This window comes from Paroedura picta, chromosome 5, assembly GCF_049243985.1.
Source record: "Paroedura picta isolate Pp20150507F chromosome 5, Ppicta_v3.0, whole genome shotgun sequence".
Lineage (NCBI taxonomy): Eukaryota > Metazoa > Chordata > Lepidosauria > Squamata > Gekkonidae > Paroedura > Paroedura picta.
The window spans coordinates 95,829,234-95,849,021 of NC_135373.1; the positions used below are offsets into that span (position 1 = coordinate 95,829,234).

The 19,788-nt window shown below is 40.7% G+C and overlaps 2 protein-coding genes across 5 annotated transcripts in view; one reads left to right on the forward strand and one right to left on the reverse strand.

Moving 5' to 3' along the window:
* NUP205 (nucleoporin 205) overlaps window positions 1-10,518 on the reverse strand; it is a 43,914-nt gene extending 33,396 nt beyond the window's left edge. The window contains exons 1-9 of one of the 2 annotated variants that reach the window (XM_077339197.1): window positions 10,268-10,518; window positions 8,020-8,162; window positions 5,401-5,572; window positions 4,173-4,317; window positions 3,013-3,172; window positions 2,438-2,666; window positions 1,100-1,264; window positions 759-934; window positions 98-214 (exon numbers count right to left, since the gene is read on the reverse strand). In XM_077339197.1, the coding sequence (XP_077195312.1) occupies window positions 98-214; window positions 759-934; window positions 1,100-1,264; window positions 2,438-2,666; window positions 3,013-3,172; window positions 4,173-4,317; window positions 5,401-5,572; window positions 8,020-8,162; window positions 10,268-10,295 (1,335 nt within the window). In that variant the 5' untranslated portion in view covers window positions 10,296-10,518. Of the gene's footprint in view, window positions 1-97; window positions 215-758; window positions 935-1,099; window positions 1,265-2,437; window positions 2,667-3,012; window positions 3,173-4,172; window positions 4,318-5,400; window positions 5,573-8,019; window positions 8,163-9,987; window positions 10,137-10,267 lie in introns of those variants that run through there. The other variant, XM_077339196.1, reaches the window with a different exon arrangement.
* An 827-nt stretch (window positions 10,519-11,345) lies between these two features.
* Window positions 11,346-19,442, forward strand: POLR3H (RNA polymerase III subunit H). 3 transcript variants are annotated; one of them, XM_077339200.1, is made up of 7 exons: window positions 11,346-11,766; window positions 14,194-14,327; window positions 15,152-15,248; window positions 16,364-16,450; window positions 17,093-17,156; window positions 17,709-17,916; window positions 18,324-19,442. In XM_077339200.1, the coding sequence occupies exons 2-7, from the start codon at window positions 14,217-14,219 to the stop codon at window positions 18,375-18,377; spliced, it is 621 nt and encodes a 206-aa protein (XP_077195315.1). In that variant the 5' UTR covers window positions 11,346-11,766; window positions 14,194-14,216; the 3' UTR covers window positions 18,378-19,442. The 3 variants fall into 3 exon arrangements, with proteins under 3 accessions (XP_077195315.1, XP_077195314.1, XP_077195316.1); XM_077339199.1 differs by lacking the exon at window positions 11,346-11,766 and adding an exon at window positions 11,773-12,395; XM_077339201.1 differs by lacking the exons at window positions 11,346-11,766; window positions 14,194-14,327 and adding an exon at window positions 11,773-12,395.
* The last annotated feature ends 346 nt before the right edge of the window (window positions 19,443-19,788 follow it).

Below are 19,788 nucleotides of genomic sequence, written 5' to 3' on the forward strand. Positions count from 1 at the left end.
TTGTGGAGTCAAAGCAATTTTGCTCCTTCTGCTAAAGGGCTACTGAATTCAACTCACAATTTTATTTTTTATGATTTTTTTAAAAACAAGAACTTACTGTAAGCATCAGATGCTCCAGATCCCGCCTAAGAGGAAGAGGTGGTTCATTACCCATCTGTATGCTCATGTGGATCATGCGAGCATCTTCATCAGCTCGGTTCCGCAATTGTTTCACCTACAATTCCCCCCCCAAAAAATATTTTAAATTAAGAATAAAAGAAACAGCTCTCCCAGTCACTTCTGACTCATTAGTATTATCATGCATTTGTTGCTGGTGTAAATAGGTTGACTTTAGAGAAATAATTCTAGTATCGTACTTAAAGTTTTGTTTTGTATTTATATGAAAATATAAAACCTTATAAGAGAAGCAGACTACAATGCTCACATACATTATTAAAAGTACAATACTTTCAATATATAACTAGTTGGATGGTAGCCTACACATCCCAAAAATTACTATCTGGTAGGCCTTTGCTGGATGGGGGGGGGGGGTGAGTGGGTTATATATTTATTATCCACCATCGTGATACTGTGTTTTAATTATATTTTAATGGGTTTTTATGAATTCTGTAAACCGCTGCAGACATTTGAGAGCAGCGGTATATAAGTATAAAAATAAATAATTTAAATATTTTAACACATACACAAGCCCCCAACTAAGAACATGAAACTTCACACACCATTTGCCTCCAGAAATACTCTGCACAGATACTACTTACTTTCATTGGCATGACAGCAAGGAAGCCTGTGATAAGATCATGGATTCTGCGTATGTAAAATTCCTCCTGGTAAAAGCTTTCAGCTCTCACCACAGATTCAGTAAGAAATAGAAAAACATTGTCCGCAATTGCTAACTCTGCCATTGCTTCATCTGCCTCGGTGAATTCTGCAAATGCTGGAGAAAATGAAGAAGAGTGAAAATAAAAGAAAAATCTCATTGAAGCTCCTCACTGAACTTGGACTCAACAAAAACATGCTTGATGTTACAATTGTGAGCAAAAGAATGCAGGTGAGGACCAATACATACTTAGGAATGAATTTTATTTTGAATCCAATTTACCTGTTACATCAGAGAGCTGTGAAATTCCACGCAACGCAAGGGCCCAGGCTAATCGAACTGTAGCCTGAAGTCCTGGTAGCTTCCAAGGATGAGATTCCTGAAGACGTGTGTGGACTGCAGCTATGTATTGTCTGTCTGTGAGTAGTGGCAACTGGTGTATCAGATCTAAAGGTAAAAGAATGTAGTTTCTTCAATGGATAACAAAATAGGTAGTTTTTTAATCTTCCATTTGCTTTACATTACACTATGAGAAGTGTTAAGCTAAATACTTAAAACAAGGTCACAATTGGACTCATTGAACTTATATATAAAAGTTATTCTTTTAAGAAAGTTTGAGCACAATTAAGAGACAGGTAGACCTACAGTTATTATCAATGGGAACCAAGTAGCCAATAACTTCATTCATTTATTTATGGTCATTGACCAGCATCAAAGTATAAAAGTAGGCAATAAAACACTTAAGCATACATAAATTCTTCCAAACTGTATCACTTTTTGTTTCTCCAAAAATGAATAATCTCCACAGAAAGGCTTCTGACAAGTGTATCATGCACCTTACAATTCTTCATCTCACATACCTGCATGTGTGTATACACACATAGACATCCTTGAGATGCTATTACATTTTAGAAACTCTGACCACTCTTAAGCTACAATGTCTGTGGATGAATGAGAAAAACTGACTGGGACTGGAGGGCTTCTTCCAATCCCAATCAACACATACACACCCGTGAATAAGACCAAGCCCTTAATAACTTAGAAGCATGGAATGGGAGGGTGAGAGGTGGAGGCATATTTAAGGAATACATGTGCAAACCAAATTTCCTCTCCTCCTGCCCTGTACCATTCAGGTAAAAGCCATCAGTTCTATCGAGGCAACTGTGCTGTGGATTCCTGATATTTATATATAGGTAAACAGGGGCCCAGAGCTCCCTTGTCTTCACAAAAAGGGATCCCAAACATTCTCTTCCCTTCAGTTCCTCAGTTTTATAAACAGTTATGTTTGGCTAAATATTCTGTGAGAAGGTAGACAACACAGTATAGCATGATCTCATCAGATCTTAATAGCCAATTAGGATTGATACTTGGAAGGGAGACCACCAAAGATTCTGCAGAGGAAGGTAAACAATCTCAGCTTCTCACTTGCCTTGAAAATCCCTTGCCGTGGTCACACAAAGAAACAGATATCCTGCCTTGTCAAAATAATGCCATGCTTAAGCAACATAAACAAGTCATGGTTAAACTTTTAACTTCAGAGCTTTAACTATCAGTTCTAAATTTTTATGTAAAAAAAATATCTTTCCACATAACCTGAAGTGGGCGGAGAAACCATTTTACCTTCTCGATCTTCTGTGCCCTGTTCTACACAGCCAACATCAAAGCAATAGAGAAGAGCCATGAGCAATGCCAAGTTCACACTGTCTAAGGAGCCATCAGCTTCCACAGTTACTTTCTCTAAGTAAGTAATAAGGATTAAAGTATCATCCCTGCTCAGTGGTGACTGACAAGTCCAAACAAACAGGCTCTCTGCCAACGACAGTCGACATTCCTTGATTAAGTCAGCAACCTAGAAGAAATACCAAGTAACTAATTATGCTACAAATATTATTACTATAAATATTACTATTTTATTATTATTTTTAGTTTGTTAGTTACATTTCTATACTGCTTTCCCTCAGGGCAGTTTGCAATAAAAGGGTATAGCTCACAGCTCTTTGTGATGCTAGTTCAGTACATTATTATACAGCAGCAGGTTCTATAAGTTAGAACTTCAAATTCTGAAAATAGCAAGATCTTAATATACGAAGGTGAAATGAATCAGTATGAATCTTAGGAATGACTCAAAAGAGACTGCCTTTACTTTTAAAGCAACAGAACTTCCAATGCCAACTTCGCAGCAGATTCTCTCTTACCTCCTTGCGGTGTTTTTCACTGCCAAGCCCACGTTCTCTTTGCAATTTCTCAAACTCAGTATTTAGATCAATTTGAGACACCAAAGTTAGAATTTTGTGAGTTAAACCTTGCTCCATCAGCTCATCTGTAAAATGTGTTGTTATGGACACCAGCTCAGGACTGCAAAGGAAAGACATCATATTGACTCAGCTAGCTTTATGTGAGTGTATACCGGGGCTTCTAAAGTTAAGTCAGAAATAAAATGATAGCCACATTGTTAGGCTTCAGGGAATACATAACATGGATGGACTAGTCAGCACTAGTAACTGGCCCAGCCTTCATGGTTAAAAAATACTTTAGGGGATGTATTTTCTCTAAGCACCAAAAGGGTCCCAGTAGTCATTCTGTGTATATCAAAGTGTACTCATTTAGTTACTAATGTTTCTTTGTTGACATTACTGGAACTGAAGCAGGGATCTGGACATAGTTGAGAGAAACAGGATGGTGATTTCATGGAGAATATGAATATAATGTTTTTTCTCAAACAATAATAATTTCTTGGACTAGAGGAGGAAACTGGCCAGGAAGGTGACAGGTTCCTTTGATGATAGGGTTGTAAATTTGCTAAAGGAAGACACAGAGACAGCAGAGAAAATAAATGAATTCATTGCACTCCTTTGCACTGCTGGAAATATGAGAGAGTTACCCATGACAAAGCAACTGATTCCATAGCATCTGTCGGAAGAACTGAAAGATGAAGTTCTGGGGCTTATGGACAAATTAAAACAAATCATGGATCCAGGTGACAGGCAGCTGAAGTTGTAAAACTTTAACAAAAAAATATAATGTCAAGAATAGGAAATTGATAATAAAAATAGGGGAATGCATTTGGCCTATCTGAGCCTAAAAAACCCCATCCAAAAATACCTTATCAGTATTTTGGGGGTATTAATTCAGCTGGTTTTTTGTTTTGTTTAGTTGGGGGGTTGGGGTTGCTATTTTTCCCGCTATCAAAATAGCAGAACCCAAAAAATTCCAAAAACACTTGGGAGTTTTCAGGACACTGGATAGCTGGAGTTAAGGCATTTAAATGCCTTGGAGCCAGTTCACTCCAAGCTGCAACTCTGCAACTCTAAATTCAACACAGAGTTTCTAAAATCCTGCTACTTAAAAGACAGACCTGAGCTCCAATGTCCACGTCTTTCCTCGCCGAGACTGGATAAGTGTTCGCAAAGAATTTGCAATGCATCTTTTCCCATCCCAATATAAGAGAACAGCTACTAATCCCCTTGTTAGGCCAGGAAAATAAGGCTGCTGGTGCTCTCCTGAAAAATGAAAAATATTTCACTCAATTGTGAGATAACTGCTTCCTGAATTTTTGTCAGATACCAGTTACAATATTTATTTCTACGTGTCTGTCTCTGCATCACAACTACAATTCCCATCAACTCTGCCAACAGACACAGGGCAATTATTATCCATACTCCAAAACATCTGACTCCAAAACATCTGAAAAGAGAAGTGTAACAAATAAATCCAAATTGTCTAAAAGCTTTGTTATCCACATAGATGGGGGTGGACATTTAATCAAATGTGCTGGTTATTGCTACAATAACTGCTACATTGTTTTTTTATACCCAAAAAACAAGTACACAAAATACTGAAGGTAGCTATCCACCATTCAAACAAACAAAATAGGGTTCTGTAACAGACTAGCTTTATATTTCTTTACCTCCCAACATCACACAAGCAAAGCAGTCTCCTTGAGACAACAGGGGAGGGAAGAGTTATCTTGTCCAGCAAGCCACACTCACAGTTTACTTTAGGGTTTAAGTCAGCAACCACCTAACCAGCTTCACTGCACTTTGCAATATCCTAAAGGATGCCAGTTTTGCAGCAGCCCTTTTCACAAGATGCAGCGCTGACAAAAGGGCTGCCTCATCACTCAGCTTCAGAAGAAGCTTTGACTGCAAGTGAGGATCAGTGACAGTAAGGTTGCCCAGTCGGTGAGTCTTCTTTCAATCAGTCACTGGTTAAGTGCAAGGACTGGCCTTCTGTCTCCAGTTATAATGTGAGCCTGAGTTTATAAATTTGAGCTCTGCAAATGCACCAGATGGCTTTTAGAATTTTTCTATGACAGATGCTAGTTAACTGAGTTATCTGAATAACCAAGTACCAACTAAAATAGTTTTATTGCATATAATAATAATCAGAACACAAGAGTAATTAAGCCTTGAAGTTCACCACTTGTTGGATGTAGTGTAATTCCTTCCCAAAAATTAGTTCCCCAAGATCTGTTTTATTTTGGCCAGCAGGCACAATTTATCTTATGTTTTAAAGTATTTTGCTACGTAATACACAATCAGAAAAGAAACAGATAGTCCGCACTCAGTGCAGGATCTCATTACCAGCCAGGAGGAGTTCCACAGCTGCCAGTTCACCAATATCAAAAAGATTACTTAGAATAAAAGCCTCTCTGATGAGCTGCTCTGGTAACAGTCTTGTTCCCTGTTGGCCTTGGATAGCAACTCCTTCAGTACTTGCTTTCTGAATTTTTTCATGCTGTTGAGCATTCTTTGGCTACAGAACAATCAGATAAAAGTGCAAATTTATCAGAAGGAAATTTGTCAAATACCCTTAAACATCTTATCATTATAAACATGATTCAACTCTTTGACAGCAGTCTAATAAATTATACTCCACAAATGTTTTGTGATGTAAAAAAGGACCTTAAACAATCCACAAGTATTTATTTACGATGATTTAATACAGCTATTATACTTTGTTGAGATAATATAAACTAGCTCCTTTTTGAAAAGTATCTCTTCTGATCAGAAGCCACATTAACGTCTAGTGATGTCAGTGGTCAGCTCCACTACTGGAAAAGGCCACATAATCCCTGGAATCTCCCGTGTAACTCCAGAACCCTGGTTGGGAATCTCTACCCCATATATTTTTAAATAAATTTTTATTTTATATAGATACATAGAAAAAGTACAAAAAATAATACTAGTAGTTAAAATATCAGCCCTCCCTCTATCCCCCAGAGTCCCCTTTTGCTTGAAGTTTCATTTTGCCGAATGCTCCAGAGAAGAATTCCACTATTCTTGAAATTCTTCAGTTGGTTTTCTGTTGCCTATAGATGTCAATTTTACCTTTTTAAATAGCTCAGCAATTTTAATTAATACTTCACCACATATGAAAAGCAAAACAACAAAACAATATAAACTTCAGCCCAGTATCTATAAAAAGAAAGGATAAAAGGAAAAACTCACTATGACATTTCCAACACTTACAATCAAATCACTTTGAAATCTTTGCAGTTACTTTGGGTATTATTTACCATCTATGTAAAAGTATACAGAAAAAGAATAGAAAAAAAATCAAACACTCTATTCCCCCTTCCGCCCCTCCTTACCTCCCCCCAAGAAAATCTCATCCCCCCCCAGTCTTTTCTTTCCTGCTTCAAGCCGTAATCCAAATAAAAGCTCAATTGTTGCTGAAATTCTTCATTTGCCATAAGTATAAATTTGTTGTCCATGATATCAGAAAGTTCCATTTATTCCTTTTTAAGGGAGTCTCCTATTGAGGCTTAATACACGTTGTTGTTCCCCTCGTGACAAGGCATATCCTTGAACTAAGAAATCAGCCTCCGGCATTTTTTAAAATTTCCCCTCATGTTGGTAAAATTAATTCCAGGGCAGACAGAATCCTCTGTGGATATCTTATACTCTGGCCAATTAGACATAAAAAAATGAAATTGTGCTCTTTTCCACAAAATATCCACCAGTAAATCTTGAAACACCCGCACCACCTAATCTCCTATCCAGAGTGGGCCAGCACATTTTTTTCTCCTGGAAAACGCTTTTTTGATTGCTTTCTTTTGATTGATTCTTACTTCTTGTAGCTTTGGAATGGCTATGCGCCTTTTCAACATTGATGTTTGTCTGGCAAATACTGTTAAGAAATAATGAGTTCTTGTTGCCGGTCTTGTTTTCCAAAAGTCTCCAACACTCCTTTTCCTGTCTCCCAAATTTCAAGTTTCTCTTCTGCTTATAGTTCTTCAATTCTGATCCCCTGATCTTATAACTGACTAGTGACAGTAGCTATCTTTACTCCATCACTTCTTCCTAGAATTTATTTCTTACTGTTTGGGATTTCCTTAAAAGTGTCCTTGAGCAAATCTTCTATAAAAGTTTTCAAGTCCATGGTCTGTTTTTCCAAAAGACGGACCATTTGACTCCTTGTTATCACAGGCATATCTACCCCATATATTAAACATGCAAGCAAGTATTTCAAAAGCTTTAGGGAACTGTACAAGATATTCCCCGAGTTTATGGGCATAACTATTCATATTTGAGACTTAAAGCAGACTTCCACTCCACACTCTTAGAGCCTGGACCTATGCATGCTCAGGCAGAAGGAAGTTCCACTAGGCTTGATGCCATATTCCAGAGTTAGAAGTGCTTAAAAACGTAGCCTGATTTAAATGAGCATTACTTCCCTTTCTATTACTGTCTCCCAGTAGAGAGCAAAGACTTTTGTTTTTTTGGTCTGGTACTCCTTCAATAATCCCTCCTTTCTATGTTTTAATTTGCTCTGTTGTTTCATGCTTGTACTTTTAGCTCTACTTTTACCTGGTTTTATGGCATATTTTTATTAGAATGTTTTAATTGTTAACTGTTTTATGCCATATTGGATAGAAAGGGAGGATAAAAACATAAACATAACAGGTCTTTAGAGTCAGACCCTTCAGAATATAACAAAACTCCAGTACTACTTGGAAATACAAAGCTGGAAAACAGAGAATCACAAAGTTATTCAAATACAAAAGGCTATGCAGAAAGAATATGTTTACTAAAACATTGATAAAATATTTAGTTCCCAAAATACGTATTTCATTATTATGAACTCATTTCTGCACAACCCTCAGTGTTACCACACAAGACAAAACTAAGAGATTCCAACAATTTCAGCATGAAACTACCTCCCCACCACCCCAAAGACAGGAAAAGTTTTATTGTTACCGGATTTCTGAAGAGTGATATAAAATCAGGTTTGTGTTTTTTTAAAACCTGATCAAGAAGATGTATCGCTTCTGGCTGTCTTTTCCATATTGCATTAACCACAGTCTGCCAAAGGTCTTTGTAGGGACCCCATAAACTAGCAACTGTAAAATAAACGCATACAATATTTTTAGAATTTTTCTACAGACTGTTTTACATGTTCTACAGACTGTTTTATGTATTGTTTTCCGTTATAATGTAAACCACCCTGAGCCTCCGGGGAGGGCGGTATAGAAGTATGATAAATAAATAAATATAAATAAATAGAAGAATTGGTTCTTATATGCTGTGAGGTAGGTGAGGCTGAGAGAGCCCTGATATTACTGTTCAGTTAGAACAGCAATATCAATGCTCTATCAAGGTCACTCAGCTGGCTGCATGTGCGGGAGCAGGAAATCAAACTCTGCTCACTAGATTAGAAACTGCTGCTCTTAACTACAACACCCAGCTGGCTCCCTTACAATTGGCAAATATCATGACAAAATTATTTCTCATTGAATAGATTCTATATCTCATGCAAGTACAATGAGGGAAGACACTTGAATACTGATGATCACATACACACACTGATAATACCCTCATGATATATGCCTTGGTAAAATACAGCCACATGTATGCATCCATTTCCACCATCAACATTGATATGATTGGAAAGACAAAGAGTAAAAATGTGTTTTTGCAAAAGCAGGCAAAGAGTCCATGTTGCTTCAGATTGTCATACATCTTAAAACAAAAGGCAATTTTGTCTACAGTGATACATAGGATAACCCACACATAAATATTACAGCATACGCCTTATGGAAGTTTATTTTCTACCTAAAAGTAGTTCCCACGTAAGAAATATAGAACATGAAAACTATGTCCCAATGCAATTAAAGTGTAAGCTTACCTTAAAAAAGGAAGATATAAGTTACTTTTAAACAGAGTTAATTACTAATCTAAGGATAAGGAGTAACAAATAAGACCAGTAAATTCTGCATTTTAAATAACAGAACCCAAGAAAGGTTTCAAAGGATTTTTAGTATAAGGCTGCATAATAAATCAGCAATTTCACTAACTGATGAATGAGCCTCGGGAGAGGGAAATAGATAAGACAAACTAGAGGCCAAGCCTGTTGTATTTAGGAATACAATTATTCAGAAATACAACAGGTACTAGATTAGGGGGGTGGAGTGGAAGAACTTTGTGAATGGCTTCCCCCTCTCCCCAGGACCTGGAAAGGCTGCAGGCAGCTGTTAGGGAACTCACTGGCAGGGACAGCTCTCACACAGCAGGGATCTGCAGCCTCAGATGGAAGTAGAAGGGGGTGGTCAGGAGTGGGGGACAAAAGGCAATTGGCTGGCCACTGGGCAGACAGGCAAGCCAGTTGGAGGAAGGGGCACTCAGGGGCAGGACAACTGCCCTGAGTGGGTGTGGCACTTAAGCCATGAGATAAGCTCTTCCTCCAAGCCCTTACCAGAAATATAGTATGTGGAACAGGTAAGACAGATGGATAAGATAGATGCAGAAATCGAAGATGAGAGACTCAAGGAGGACATATACAGAGATTGAAAAAATGGACAGAGAAACATCTCCATCTGTTTTCCGAAAATCTGAGAGTCACTGAAGGTGATGGGCAATACATTCAGAATGAGAAAAAAAAAAGGACTACCATCAATGGTACCTGATAGTACTACCATTAATGGTCCTGAGTATGGATGGTTTTAAAAGTAGATTAGACAAATTCAAGGAGAACTGGCCCGTTAATTTGAGTCCAATAGCACCTTCTAAGACCAACGAAGATTTATTCAAATCTCGGTTGGTCTTAAGGGTGCTATTGGCCTCAAATGCAGCCGTGGTGAGTAAAGGAAGCTCCTCATTCTTAAGCAGCAAATCCCTGAATACCAGTACTAGGAAACAGCATCAGAGGCGGCCTCAGGCTCGAGTGACCTGCATGTTGGTGCTCCGGGGCAACTGGGCGGTTGCTGGACATCACGGGACTGGGCAGACGGCTGGTCTGCAGCGGACTCTTGCCGCGTTAAAGGCCAGTGACCCAATCGGTTTTAAGCGCCTTCGGCTCCTAGGAGACACGGAAGGTGGTTCTAGAGCACTGGGCGCGTTTTCTCCCGCAACGGAAGGAGCGCAGAAACCGAAACCACAACGTTCTAGAAGGACGACACCGTCCACACGCGGCGTCGCCCGCTGAAACTCCCGTACGGGTTCCGCTTACCTGAAATTACCGCCAATGGCGCCGCCATTTTGGAAGCTCCCTGACGGTCCCAAAGGCCGTCTCTTCCGATAGGCCCCGGAAAAAGAGAAGGTGTCTACGGTAATGCCGGAATATAAAGGAAGAAGAAAAGCAAAGCCGGGTTTCCTGTTCCTCAACTGCGAAATGCTACGAACAGGTCTTTCTTGTTGTTTGCAAACCACATTTGTGTGTAGCCCCTCAGTTAATAGAATTAGATTCCTGTCAAGCGTACAGGCTCGGGCTGCCTACTAACAATCAACGACCCGGGGACCTGAAGCAATGGTCTGTGGGAACTGTAGTTCTAGCCTGCCTCGCGCCGGAAAGGCGGGAAAAGTAGTGCCAAAGAACGATTATCAAGCGACTTCTGGTTGTTCACTCAAGTCGTGGAGTTACAGGGAAAACCAGTTGGATCTCCTTGTACAAACAAAACAAGGAACACAACTAGGCCACCTGCAAACAAAGTGTTTCAACACATCCTCAGGACTTCCTATGTATGCCCAACAGTAGCCTTGTTCCTGAGTCACAGTGAACGCATGGACATTTGATTGCTCTTGGCGTGTGTGTTTAATAATTCTCCCGTTACATTCTATCCGTGTACAGCTGAACGTGCGATACAAACTCCGTTTATCCGGGCACTGGTCCCTGGTTTCATCGGCAAAGTGAACGTATGTTGGCTCCTTCCCTATAGACGCATGCCCAGGCAGGCAGTACACACCTGTGCTCATTCATGCAGCTTTGCCAGCCTCCAAGTGGGCCCTGGGAATCACCAACCTCCGAGTTAGAACTCCGCTTCAGACTAAAGAAATCCGTTCCCCTGGCGAAAATGGGTATTTTGGGAGAGCAGACTTCGTGGCATTGCACCCCCCCCCTCCCAAGGCTCTACCTTCCCCAGCCTCCAGCAGTTTCCTAACCCGGACATGGCAAACCTGGCCGTCGGTGGCAGGGGGGACCTGGTCGCGCATGTGAACACAACAAGGCAACAGCCTGATAAGGGCTGCTCAAGCTCCAGGAACTGGGAGTCAGCCAGCGATAGAAAGGGGCTGGGAGGACCCCTTCCCGAGGACACAGCGGTTCCTACAGGCGCGGGGGTTGGGTGTGCGTTAAGATGGCCTCCTCTGGCGGTGCACAACAAAAATCGGTGTCCAGTGGCACCTTTAAGACCAACAAACATTCAGTCGAGGCGTGAGCTTTCGAGCGCGGCTACTCTCCCGGCAGAGACTCCAGGCAGGCCAGCCGGGCGCTCCGAGGAGCCGTGCTGCTGGTTTGCATTAGCCGCGCCTCGCCGAGGCCTCCCGCGCAGCCGGGCAATCACGCAAGATGAGGCTCCCGGGCGACGCAGCCCGCGGGCAAAAGAGGACGGTGCGGCCTCCGCGCAAGGAAAGGGAGGGCCCGGCAAGCGCCGCCTCCTGCTTGGTGGAGTTGCGAGGGGAGGCTCAGGGGCGCCGGATCCTCGGTCGAGGAGCCTTGCCAGGGGGCGGCGGGTGAGTAATCGCTGCAGCGGGGACTGCTGAGGAAGGGGGAGCGCCGGCCTCGTAGGGCCTCCAGCCCTGGGCTCTGCGCCGCCGCCGCCGCCGGCCTCCTGAGGCGCTGGGCTCCCTCGCGATCGGAGCGCGCCAGGCGGGTTGGCCGGCCCGCAGCGAAGGCCCCTCAGTTGCTGTCTAGGGTCCGAAGGGCCTTCTTTTCGAGAGGTTTCTGCCGCCGCTGGGCTGGGCCGAAGGAGGGAGCGAGCCTCTTGGGGATCCGCGGGCTTTCCCGCCGGCGGAACTCTGACCCGGCTGGCCTGCAAACTGCGTTTCGCCAGGGCATGGGAGGCACGTTGCATGGCCCTAGGCCTTGGGCTTCCTCGTCTAGGAAGCAACGACTGTCAGGCAGTTCTTGAATGAAGGACTCAAAGGAATCGGATTCAGTGTTCTGGGCTGAGCAAGAATCGTCGGGCTGGATTATTACCCCTCCCTAGCCCTTTCGTCTTTCATCCTCTGCAGACTTGTGGTTCTGCTTCAGTCGTGTTGCTTTTGATTTTTAGAAACGGTGGAATTGTTGTTTGCAAACCACATTTGTGTATAGCCCAATGTATATAGCCCAAGCGAGGAATTATCCTGGGTTGGAGAAGGTACGTGGGGTGTCATACAAAAGTTCATGTGTAGGGGGAGGGAGGTTTGGGGGGTGGGGAGGGGATGTTCTGACAGGATGTGCTGTGTTCATTCATCAAGAACAAAGATTTAAACCAGATTACAAATTTAGATGTTTGTGTATTTAATGGACATGTATATTGGGTATGACAGTTCAAGTATTTCCACTTACATGCATACCTTATAGCTGCAAAATTGTATATGCTTAGACAGAATATATACGTGAACTCAGGTTGACTACATGATAATGGCCTTGGCTGTAATCATCTAAAATGTTCTAAAATAGACTTCTAATTAACATTCCAAAACAGATATGGGAAGTCCTCATCTTGTTTAATGGGTAATTATGAATAGTCATATAATAGTCACACTCTTGAAAATTGAATATGATATTGGGTATAAGTGAATGAAAACAAGCCATGCACATGGATCTTGGTATGATGGAGAAGTGCAGCTTTAGGTTCTACTTTTACTATTTTGTAGGTCTTTAGATCCCCTACAGTACCAATCCCCAACCTGTGGGCGGTGGACCACATGTGGTCCTTCGACTAATTGGAGGTGGGCCCCGAAGGACGCCTCCCCCCCCCGCCCCCGCCCCCGCCCTTTACAACACACTTCAGGTGTCATTGTTTCCCATCACTCCCAGATGGGACTATTTCGTTGCAGAGAAACAAGCTCAGGGTTCTCATTGATTTGGCATTGTCATGATTTAAAATTTCCATGAAAATAAAATGTTCCTTATGTTCATTGTTGTGGCACGTCTGTATCTTATTTTGAAGGGATGTTTAAACATTGCCATAGTGATCAGAGAGCGTTAGGGCAGTGGGCCTCAGTAAAACTGTCAAGCGTTGAGTGGTCCCTGGTGATAAAAAGGTTGGGGACCACTGCCCTACAGAATCTTCATCCTCATTAAAATTTCTAATAAGTAGAAGATGAGGATAGATGGGAAAGAGAATGGTTTCTACTGTTGGAAATAAAAAAACACTTGCTTTTGATGAAGACAACATTGTTTTTGGATATAACAAAAATAAATATGCCTGTCAATAAGCATCCTTAATTTTTTCCTAGTTCTCTGTTCAGTTAAAGTGATCTCTGTGGCTCCTGAGTCAAAAAGCTTCCTCAATCTTACTTTGAAGCATAAAAAAATCTGTTGTGAAAACAAGCAATATGTTTACCAGCATCTGATAGTCCTTGAAAAAGACTCAGTTATCATAAATAATATATTAATGTAGTATGATGCAGTTTTAATTCCTCAAAGTCCTTGCAGATAACATCCCTATCATCTGAGCCTAGGATGGTCCATTCTGAGCACAGCTTTTTGGATCCAGGTAGTTGAATATCCTTCTTTGACTTCAGCAGTAAAGCTACATCTGCTGTGGCAATTTCTGAAATTGGAGAAAATTGCTAGGTTCTAGGCATCATGCAAATGCCCAAAGCACACAATTGTAAGGGCTAAAACAGACACAGTATTAAATATCCAAGACTGCTTTGCAGCCGCACACTATAGAAGATCTTATAGTCCAGCCAGGGTAACTTTGGTAAGCTTATCAATGCCTTCTAATTTATAAGACAAAAAGATCATATATAAAACACCTTCAAACTTTGTATATGCTTCAGTTATGTTTTTTCTGGATAACATAGCTCAGCATTTCATGCCATATTGTCCAAGTAGTTGTTATTTAACTGGTTAAACAAAATAGAAAATTAATCAGATTTGTGACAACCATAACTGCAGAAAAGAAGGTGCTCTCTCACTCTGCATTTTCTCCCTCCTGCCAGGAACATTGCTTTTGCTTACCAAGATGTTTGTGTTAGTGGAAATGACGGATACTGTACGAATACCTCCATGGCAATTTGAAAGGAAGCTTAATGATGCCATCACAGAAGAATTAAACAAGAAGCTAGCAAATAAGGTAAAGTTTAGAGTGCTGTAGGCCAGTTCTCAATGAACATGTTGTAGTGTATAGGGTGAACTATTATTGTTTTAAGAAGCTGGATTTAATTCACCTACCACTACTGAATGGTTCACACATAAACAAGCAATGACAAAACTGTATATATGTTTTTTATGTCATACAACAAAGCATATTCATAATGAAGTGCTTCTACCGAGGACTGGTATGAGACACAATAAAACATTGTTGAAAATACTTGACATCATAATGAAGTTTCTTATTGCCATGGTGACCTGGAACCCAGGAATTTTTGAACCCTCTTAGAGGGCTTTAATGGAAATATAATCCAGAATCAGAAATCTTTATATTTTAGATACAAATTCAGTAGTGTTAAAGAGCAGCCTGATCCTTTACTGTGAGCATATGAAGCTGAGCAGGGGTAGTCAAACTGCGGCCTCCAGATGTCCATGGACTACAATTACCATGAGCATGCAAAAACCTTTTATTCAGTGTAATAATGTGCAAACAGATGTTCCCAGACTTTGCCAATTTCAACAGACTGGATAGAATTGGGAACAAGTTAAGTTCTGTATCTCTCCATTGGTAACACTTCTTGTCTAGGTGTACTGTAATAAAATACAGGAGAGCAAAAAAAATGAACTTTTTTGTTGCTCTGAGACATATGAGTTACTTCTATCTAGTTATTATGGTTCAGTTCACCAGGCTGGTTTATTTGCATAGCCCTTCTTGTGCATACATTCTGACATGCAATTTAAGGAAGGTTTAACACAATTTTCCTTGTTACTTGAACCTAATGCTATGTAAGTTCTTTCCCCAAACAGGTTGTTTATAATGTTGGCCTCTGTATTTGTCTATATGACATCACAAAGCTGGAAGATTCCTATATATTTCCAGGAGATGGTGCATCACACACAAAAGGTTTGTTAAATGTTTGTCTTAATCATTCTTTGAGAACGTAGAACAATATGTAGGCTGTGGGAGATCTGCAAATACTGACAACTGCAGTTATTTAATAGTTCTTTTTTAGATGGATCTTAAGAAGAGCTGACAAAATCACAGCAGCTTAAATACTCTTTGCTGCTTAATCTAAATAATGACTGCAGTCCAGCAGAGAATGCCAAGTACGTCTGGGAAATCACTGTTTCATAAAGGCAAAATAGTTTGAGGAATGTAGATTCTGTTTAATTCTAGTACCCACTTTCTTTGAGACAGTTATTTTGAGTATCAGAGTCATGTTGATATGCCACAACGTTTCCACCTTTTAAATCTTTTACTGATATTCTTATTAAAATAGACTGACTCTGAATGTTTCTATATTCTGATTTGGAAAATTAAGACAATATAGCATCTACTATACATTAAGACTTTCACTCAGGCGCGAATTGTTGCATAATTAAAATTGTAACATGGCAAAATTAAACATGCATCCCAAAGCTGATACAGCTAGCCAGAAACTGGATTCTTGCGCTGTAAGCCAGACACCTGAAGAAAACACTTTGGTGCTGTGTGTGATTATGAGAGATAAAAGTTAACAGAGGGTTATAGATGACTTTGATGAGGGAAATTGTGACTATTAATCAGTAGTATAAATACAAAAATGCCTCTTACAGGTACTGTGGGTCTGGTTTTGTTGCTCTGCTTTGCATTTACCTACATGCCTCAAGCTCTGCTTCCCATCTGTATGCCCCTTCTTAAGGAAACACATGAAGTTTTTGAGCTAGTACAACTTGTACAGAGTCTTCCATTGCTTATGCAATCTACTTATACATTCTGGAGTCACATTTCCATGCATACCTAAGCCTGAACCTCTCTTCTAAAAAAAAAAAAAAGACTGCTGAGAACAGTCCCCAAATATCTTGGAACTTTAGTTCATAGACAAGTAGGGAACACTACTGGGTAAACCTTATGCTGATGCCTGATCAAGTTGATTTGTGTTTATTGAAAGTACAGGTTTCTAGAGAATGCTAGCACATGGTAGCAGTATTAATGAACTTAAGGACGTCACGTTAATTTATTATCCTTGCTGTTTGCAGTGCATTTTCGGTATGTTGTGTTTCACCCTTTTCTGGATGAAATTCTGGTTGGAGAAATAAAAGGCTGCAGCCTGGAAGGAGTCCGTGGTAAATATTAATTTTACTGCTCAGGAGGTTGGAACTCATGGGAGTAGATTCTGAAGTGAATGTCATTTAGCGGGCTTCAGTAGTAGAGAGTCAATGTGGAATAGTGGTGGACTCTAATGTGGAGAACTGCATTTGATATCCCTCGCTTCCACATGAACCTTGCTAGGTGATCTTGGGTCAGTCACAGTTCTCTCAGAGCTCTCTCAGCCTCACCTATCTTAGTGGTATCTGTTGCGGGGAGATGAAGGGAAGGTAATGGTAAGCCACTTTGCTTACCCATGGAGCAGGGGATTTAAAAAATCATCTATTAAATTTCTGGCATAATTGTTGAGTTGCCTGATTGGAGGGTGTTCCCCACCCACCCACCCAGTACTCTCTAAAAATTGTTTCTGAGCTGCCAGTTAGCACTACTAGATTGTGGAACCAATCCACTTGAACTGTGGGAATGCTAAATGCCAATAATAGATTTGTCTGGATGTTCAGATACAGCTGCATTTAATACTGTAGTATAGCGGGAAAAATGCTGAGCTTGTGTTCGGATTCTAATTCAGGAGTATCACTGCGTAGCCTAGGAAAACTTTAAAAATGTGGCATCCTGTTTTGTCTGAATAATCTCTATATTAATTTGAACTCTTCCTGCAGTTTCTCTTGGGTTTTTTGATGACATCCTAATTCCTCCAGAATCTCTACAGCAACCTGCTAAGTTGTATCTTTTGAGCAGTTTCATCATGGCTGATGTATTAAATGTGCTCATTTTTAAACCAACCCTGTGTGTACAAGGCATGATAAATCGACATGTTGCAAGCGATTTTGGTCCTGACAGAGGTATAGCCCTAGCATTAAAGAATGGCCAACCAGTGTAACATAAGTCACCTGGTAAAAAAGCATGTGCAGAATTTCTTTTACTCTATGAAGACTAGTGTAGTGGAAGGCAATGGAGTGAGTAAGCATATGTAAGCTAGTTCCACCAAGGATTGGTAAATAGTAATGGTCTATTTGGTTTCCATCATATACTCCAATATCTCCACCAAGAATTCCCTCCTGATCACTTTCCAAGACTTGCACTGGTTTCTGTTTTCCCACAATGCAACCTAAAACAAGGTATGACACAAGATCCAGTATGGTTTGTACATGGAGCAGACTGAGAGAAGGGCTACATTAAGAGATGAATGGGGGGATTGAAAATTCAGAAAATGTTTTGCTTATGACCTTTAGAGCCTTGTTGCTGCATTTCTTCCTTAACTTTCCATTCACCCAGCGACGAAGCTGAGCAGGTGTGGGTCTGGGAATATGAGACTGAAGAAGGAGCCCATGACCTGTATATGGATGCAGGGGAGGAGATCCGCTTCCGTGTGGTGGATGAGACCTTCATTGATACCTCCCCAACAGGTCCAAGCTCTGCACAGCCTTCAACCTCTGGAGCTGCAGATGAGGCCCAGAAGAAGGAGGCTCCCTATACTCTTGTGGTAAATAACTTAATGATGCTTCTCTCTATATAAGTCAAACCTAACATTACACCTTGGTGATAACTCACAAGAGGAGAGCACCCCAGAGAAATAGAAGATCCCAACACCAGCAGGTTTTGTGTCTCTAAACAGTGGGGCATAATTTGGTAGCATGTCCAGCCATACACACTTGTTCTTGAGGAATTTGTGTGTGGTGTGTAATCAAAATTTAAATCTGTGATTAAGCATACAAGCTATTGTATATCCTTGAGGCTAGGGGTGTTCTTTCCAATAGACATTGTTTTAAGCCAGATTGTCTTAATATTATTGTAGAACGCCAGTCAAAATATAGAAGAATGCTGCAATGTTAAATGAATGATGGAAAAGTTTGTTCTTAAACCTTTCATCTGTGTTCTTTCTCCGTACAGGGCTCAATCAGCGAACCTGGTCTGGGACTCCTATCCTGGTGGACAAACAGTTAACCGATAGGAGAGACTGTTCTGCATCATGGAACCTTGCAAACTGAAAATCCTGCTTTATCTTCTATGGACAATGGCAGTGAAAAGGCAACCTTCTCACTTCTGCTTTGCACCAGGTCCACATCCATCTGAGCGGGAGCATCTAGTGTGATATCTGCACAGAAGAACCATTGATAAAACCCTCACTCTCAGAAGGTTCTGATCCCTCTAATAAGTGGGACTGTATAAACGTTCTTACGAGAATTTCAGCCCGGAAAAACATTTAAGCTGGATACATGAAGTAATTCTCCATGAGAGTTCTTGAAGAAGAGAAGTATTTCATACTGCAGCTTTCTATTTCATGACATGACAGAAATGGTGAAGGTGTTGTGAAAGTTAGCACTTGCTATGAGTGCATTTGTTTTCATTTTCCCATTTGGAGGGATAGTTCCATTACCCAGGAGTGTCTGGAAAAGCAATGAGCTGGCTTTTCAAGACTGACAAGTTGACAGACAAATTCAGGAAAGGATCTGGCCCACAAGGCGGCTGAAATGTTGCTAACAGGGCCATAAGCAAATGCCCTTCCTAATCATACTGTTTTCTGAGAAAACACATACACCTGACATTGTGTTTAGTGGAGATATTGCATGGATTTTGAAGGGCAATATTGTGTTTTGTAAACAAGACCTCCTGAAAGGCTGCTGATTCATCTAAATGTATCTGCTTTCATGCTGAAGCATGATTTGACAGACTATCAGCTGCTGTTTTTCTGTAGTAGAAGGCGGATGCTTCTACCTTGTGGATGAGAGCTTTTCCCTTTTGAATGCGGGTGCAGAAGTTGACGGTGGGTACTCTATCTCTGTCTTCTGAGTAGAAAACCATCACTGCCACTTGGAGAAGTGGTGATGTAGAAATGAAACCTGTAAAAGACTGGGTACCTGGCAAAGGGCCACAACTGTTATGTAACAAATTGTTGTATCTTGTGTGCTGTTGCTGAATTAGTTTTTGGAGGACGTTTCCCTTGTGAGGGTTCTTTTAAAGCACCTTAGACTCTGTTCAGATGAAAAACTAATAAAATCTTATACTGGATTTTTCTTTTGTATTTATACTGTGTAGTGCTGGCTAGAGCATTTTATAAATGGTTCTCTAGACATCATCTCAAAAACTCTGAAACAAATTTGAAGAGTTGTTTATTGGAACTGGAGGGATATTTATTTATATACCATATTTACTGAAAACTAAGAGACCCCATATTATACACCCCAGAAATTATTACAGGATATAACTATAATTTGAATGGGAATGTAAGATGTTTCTATCTCCATTTTAATGACATATCTTGGTTAAAAAAAAAAGCACACACCCTCATTTTACATTTGGCCAAATACAGTAATATATGGGTTATTGCAGTTCCTGCAGGCCAGTGTACCACTAC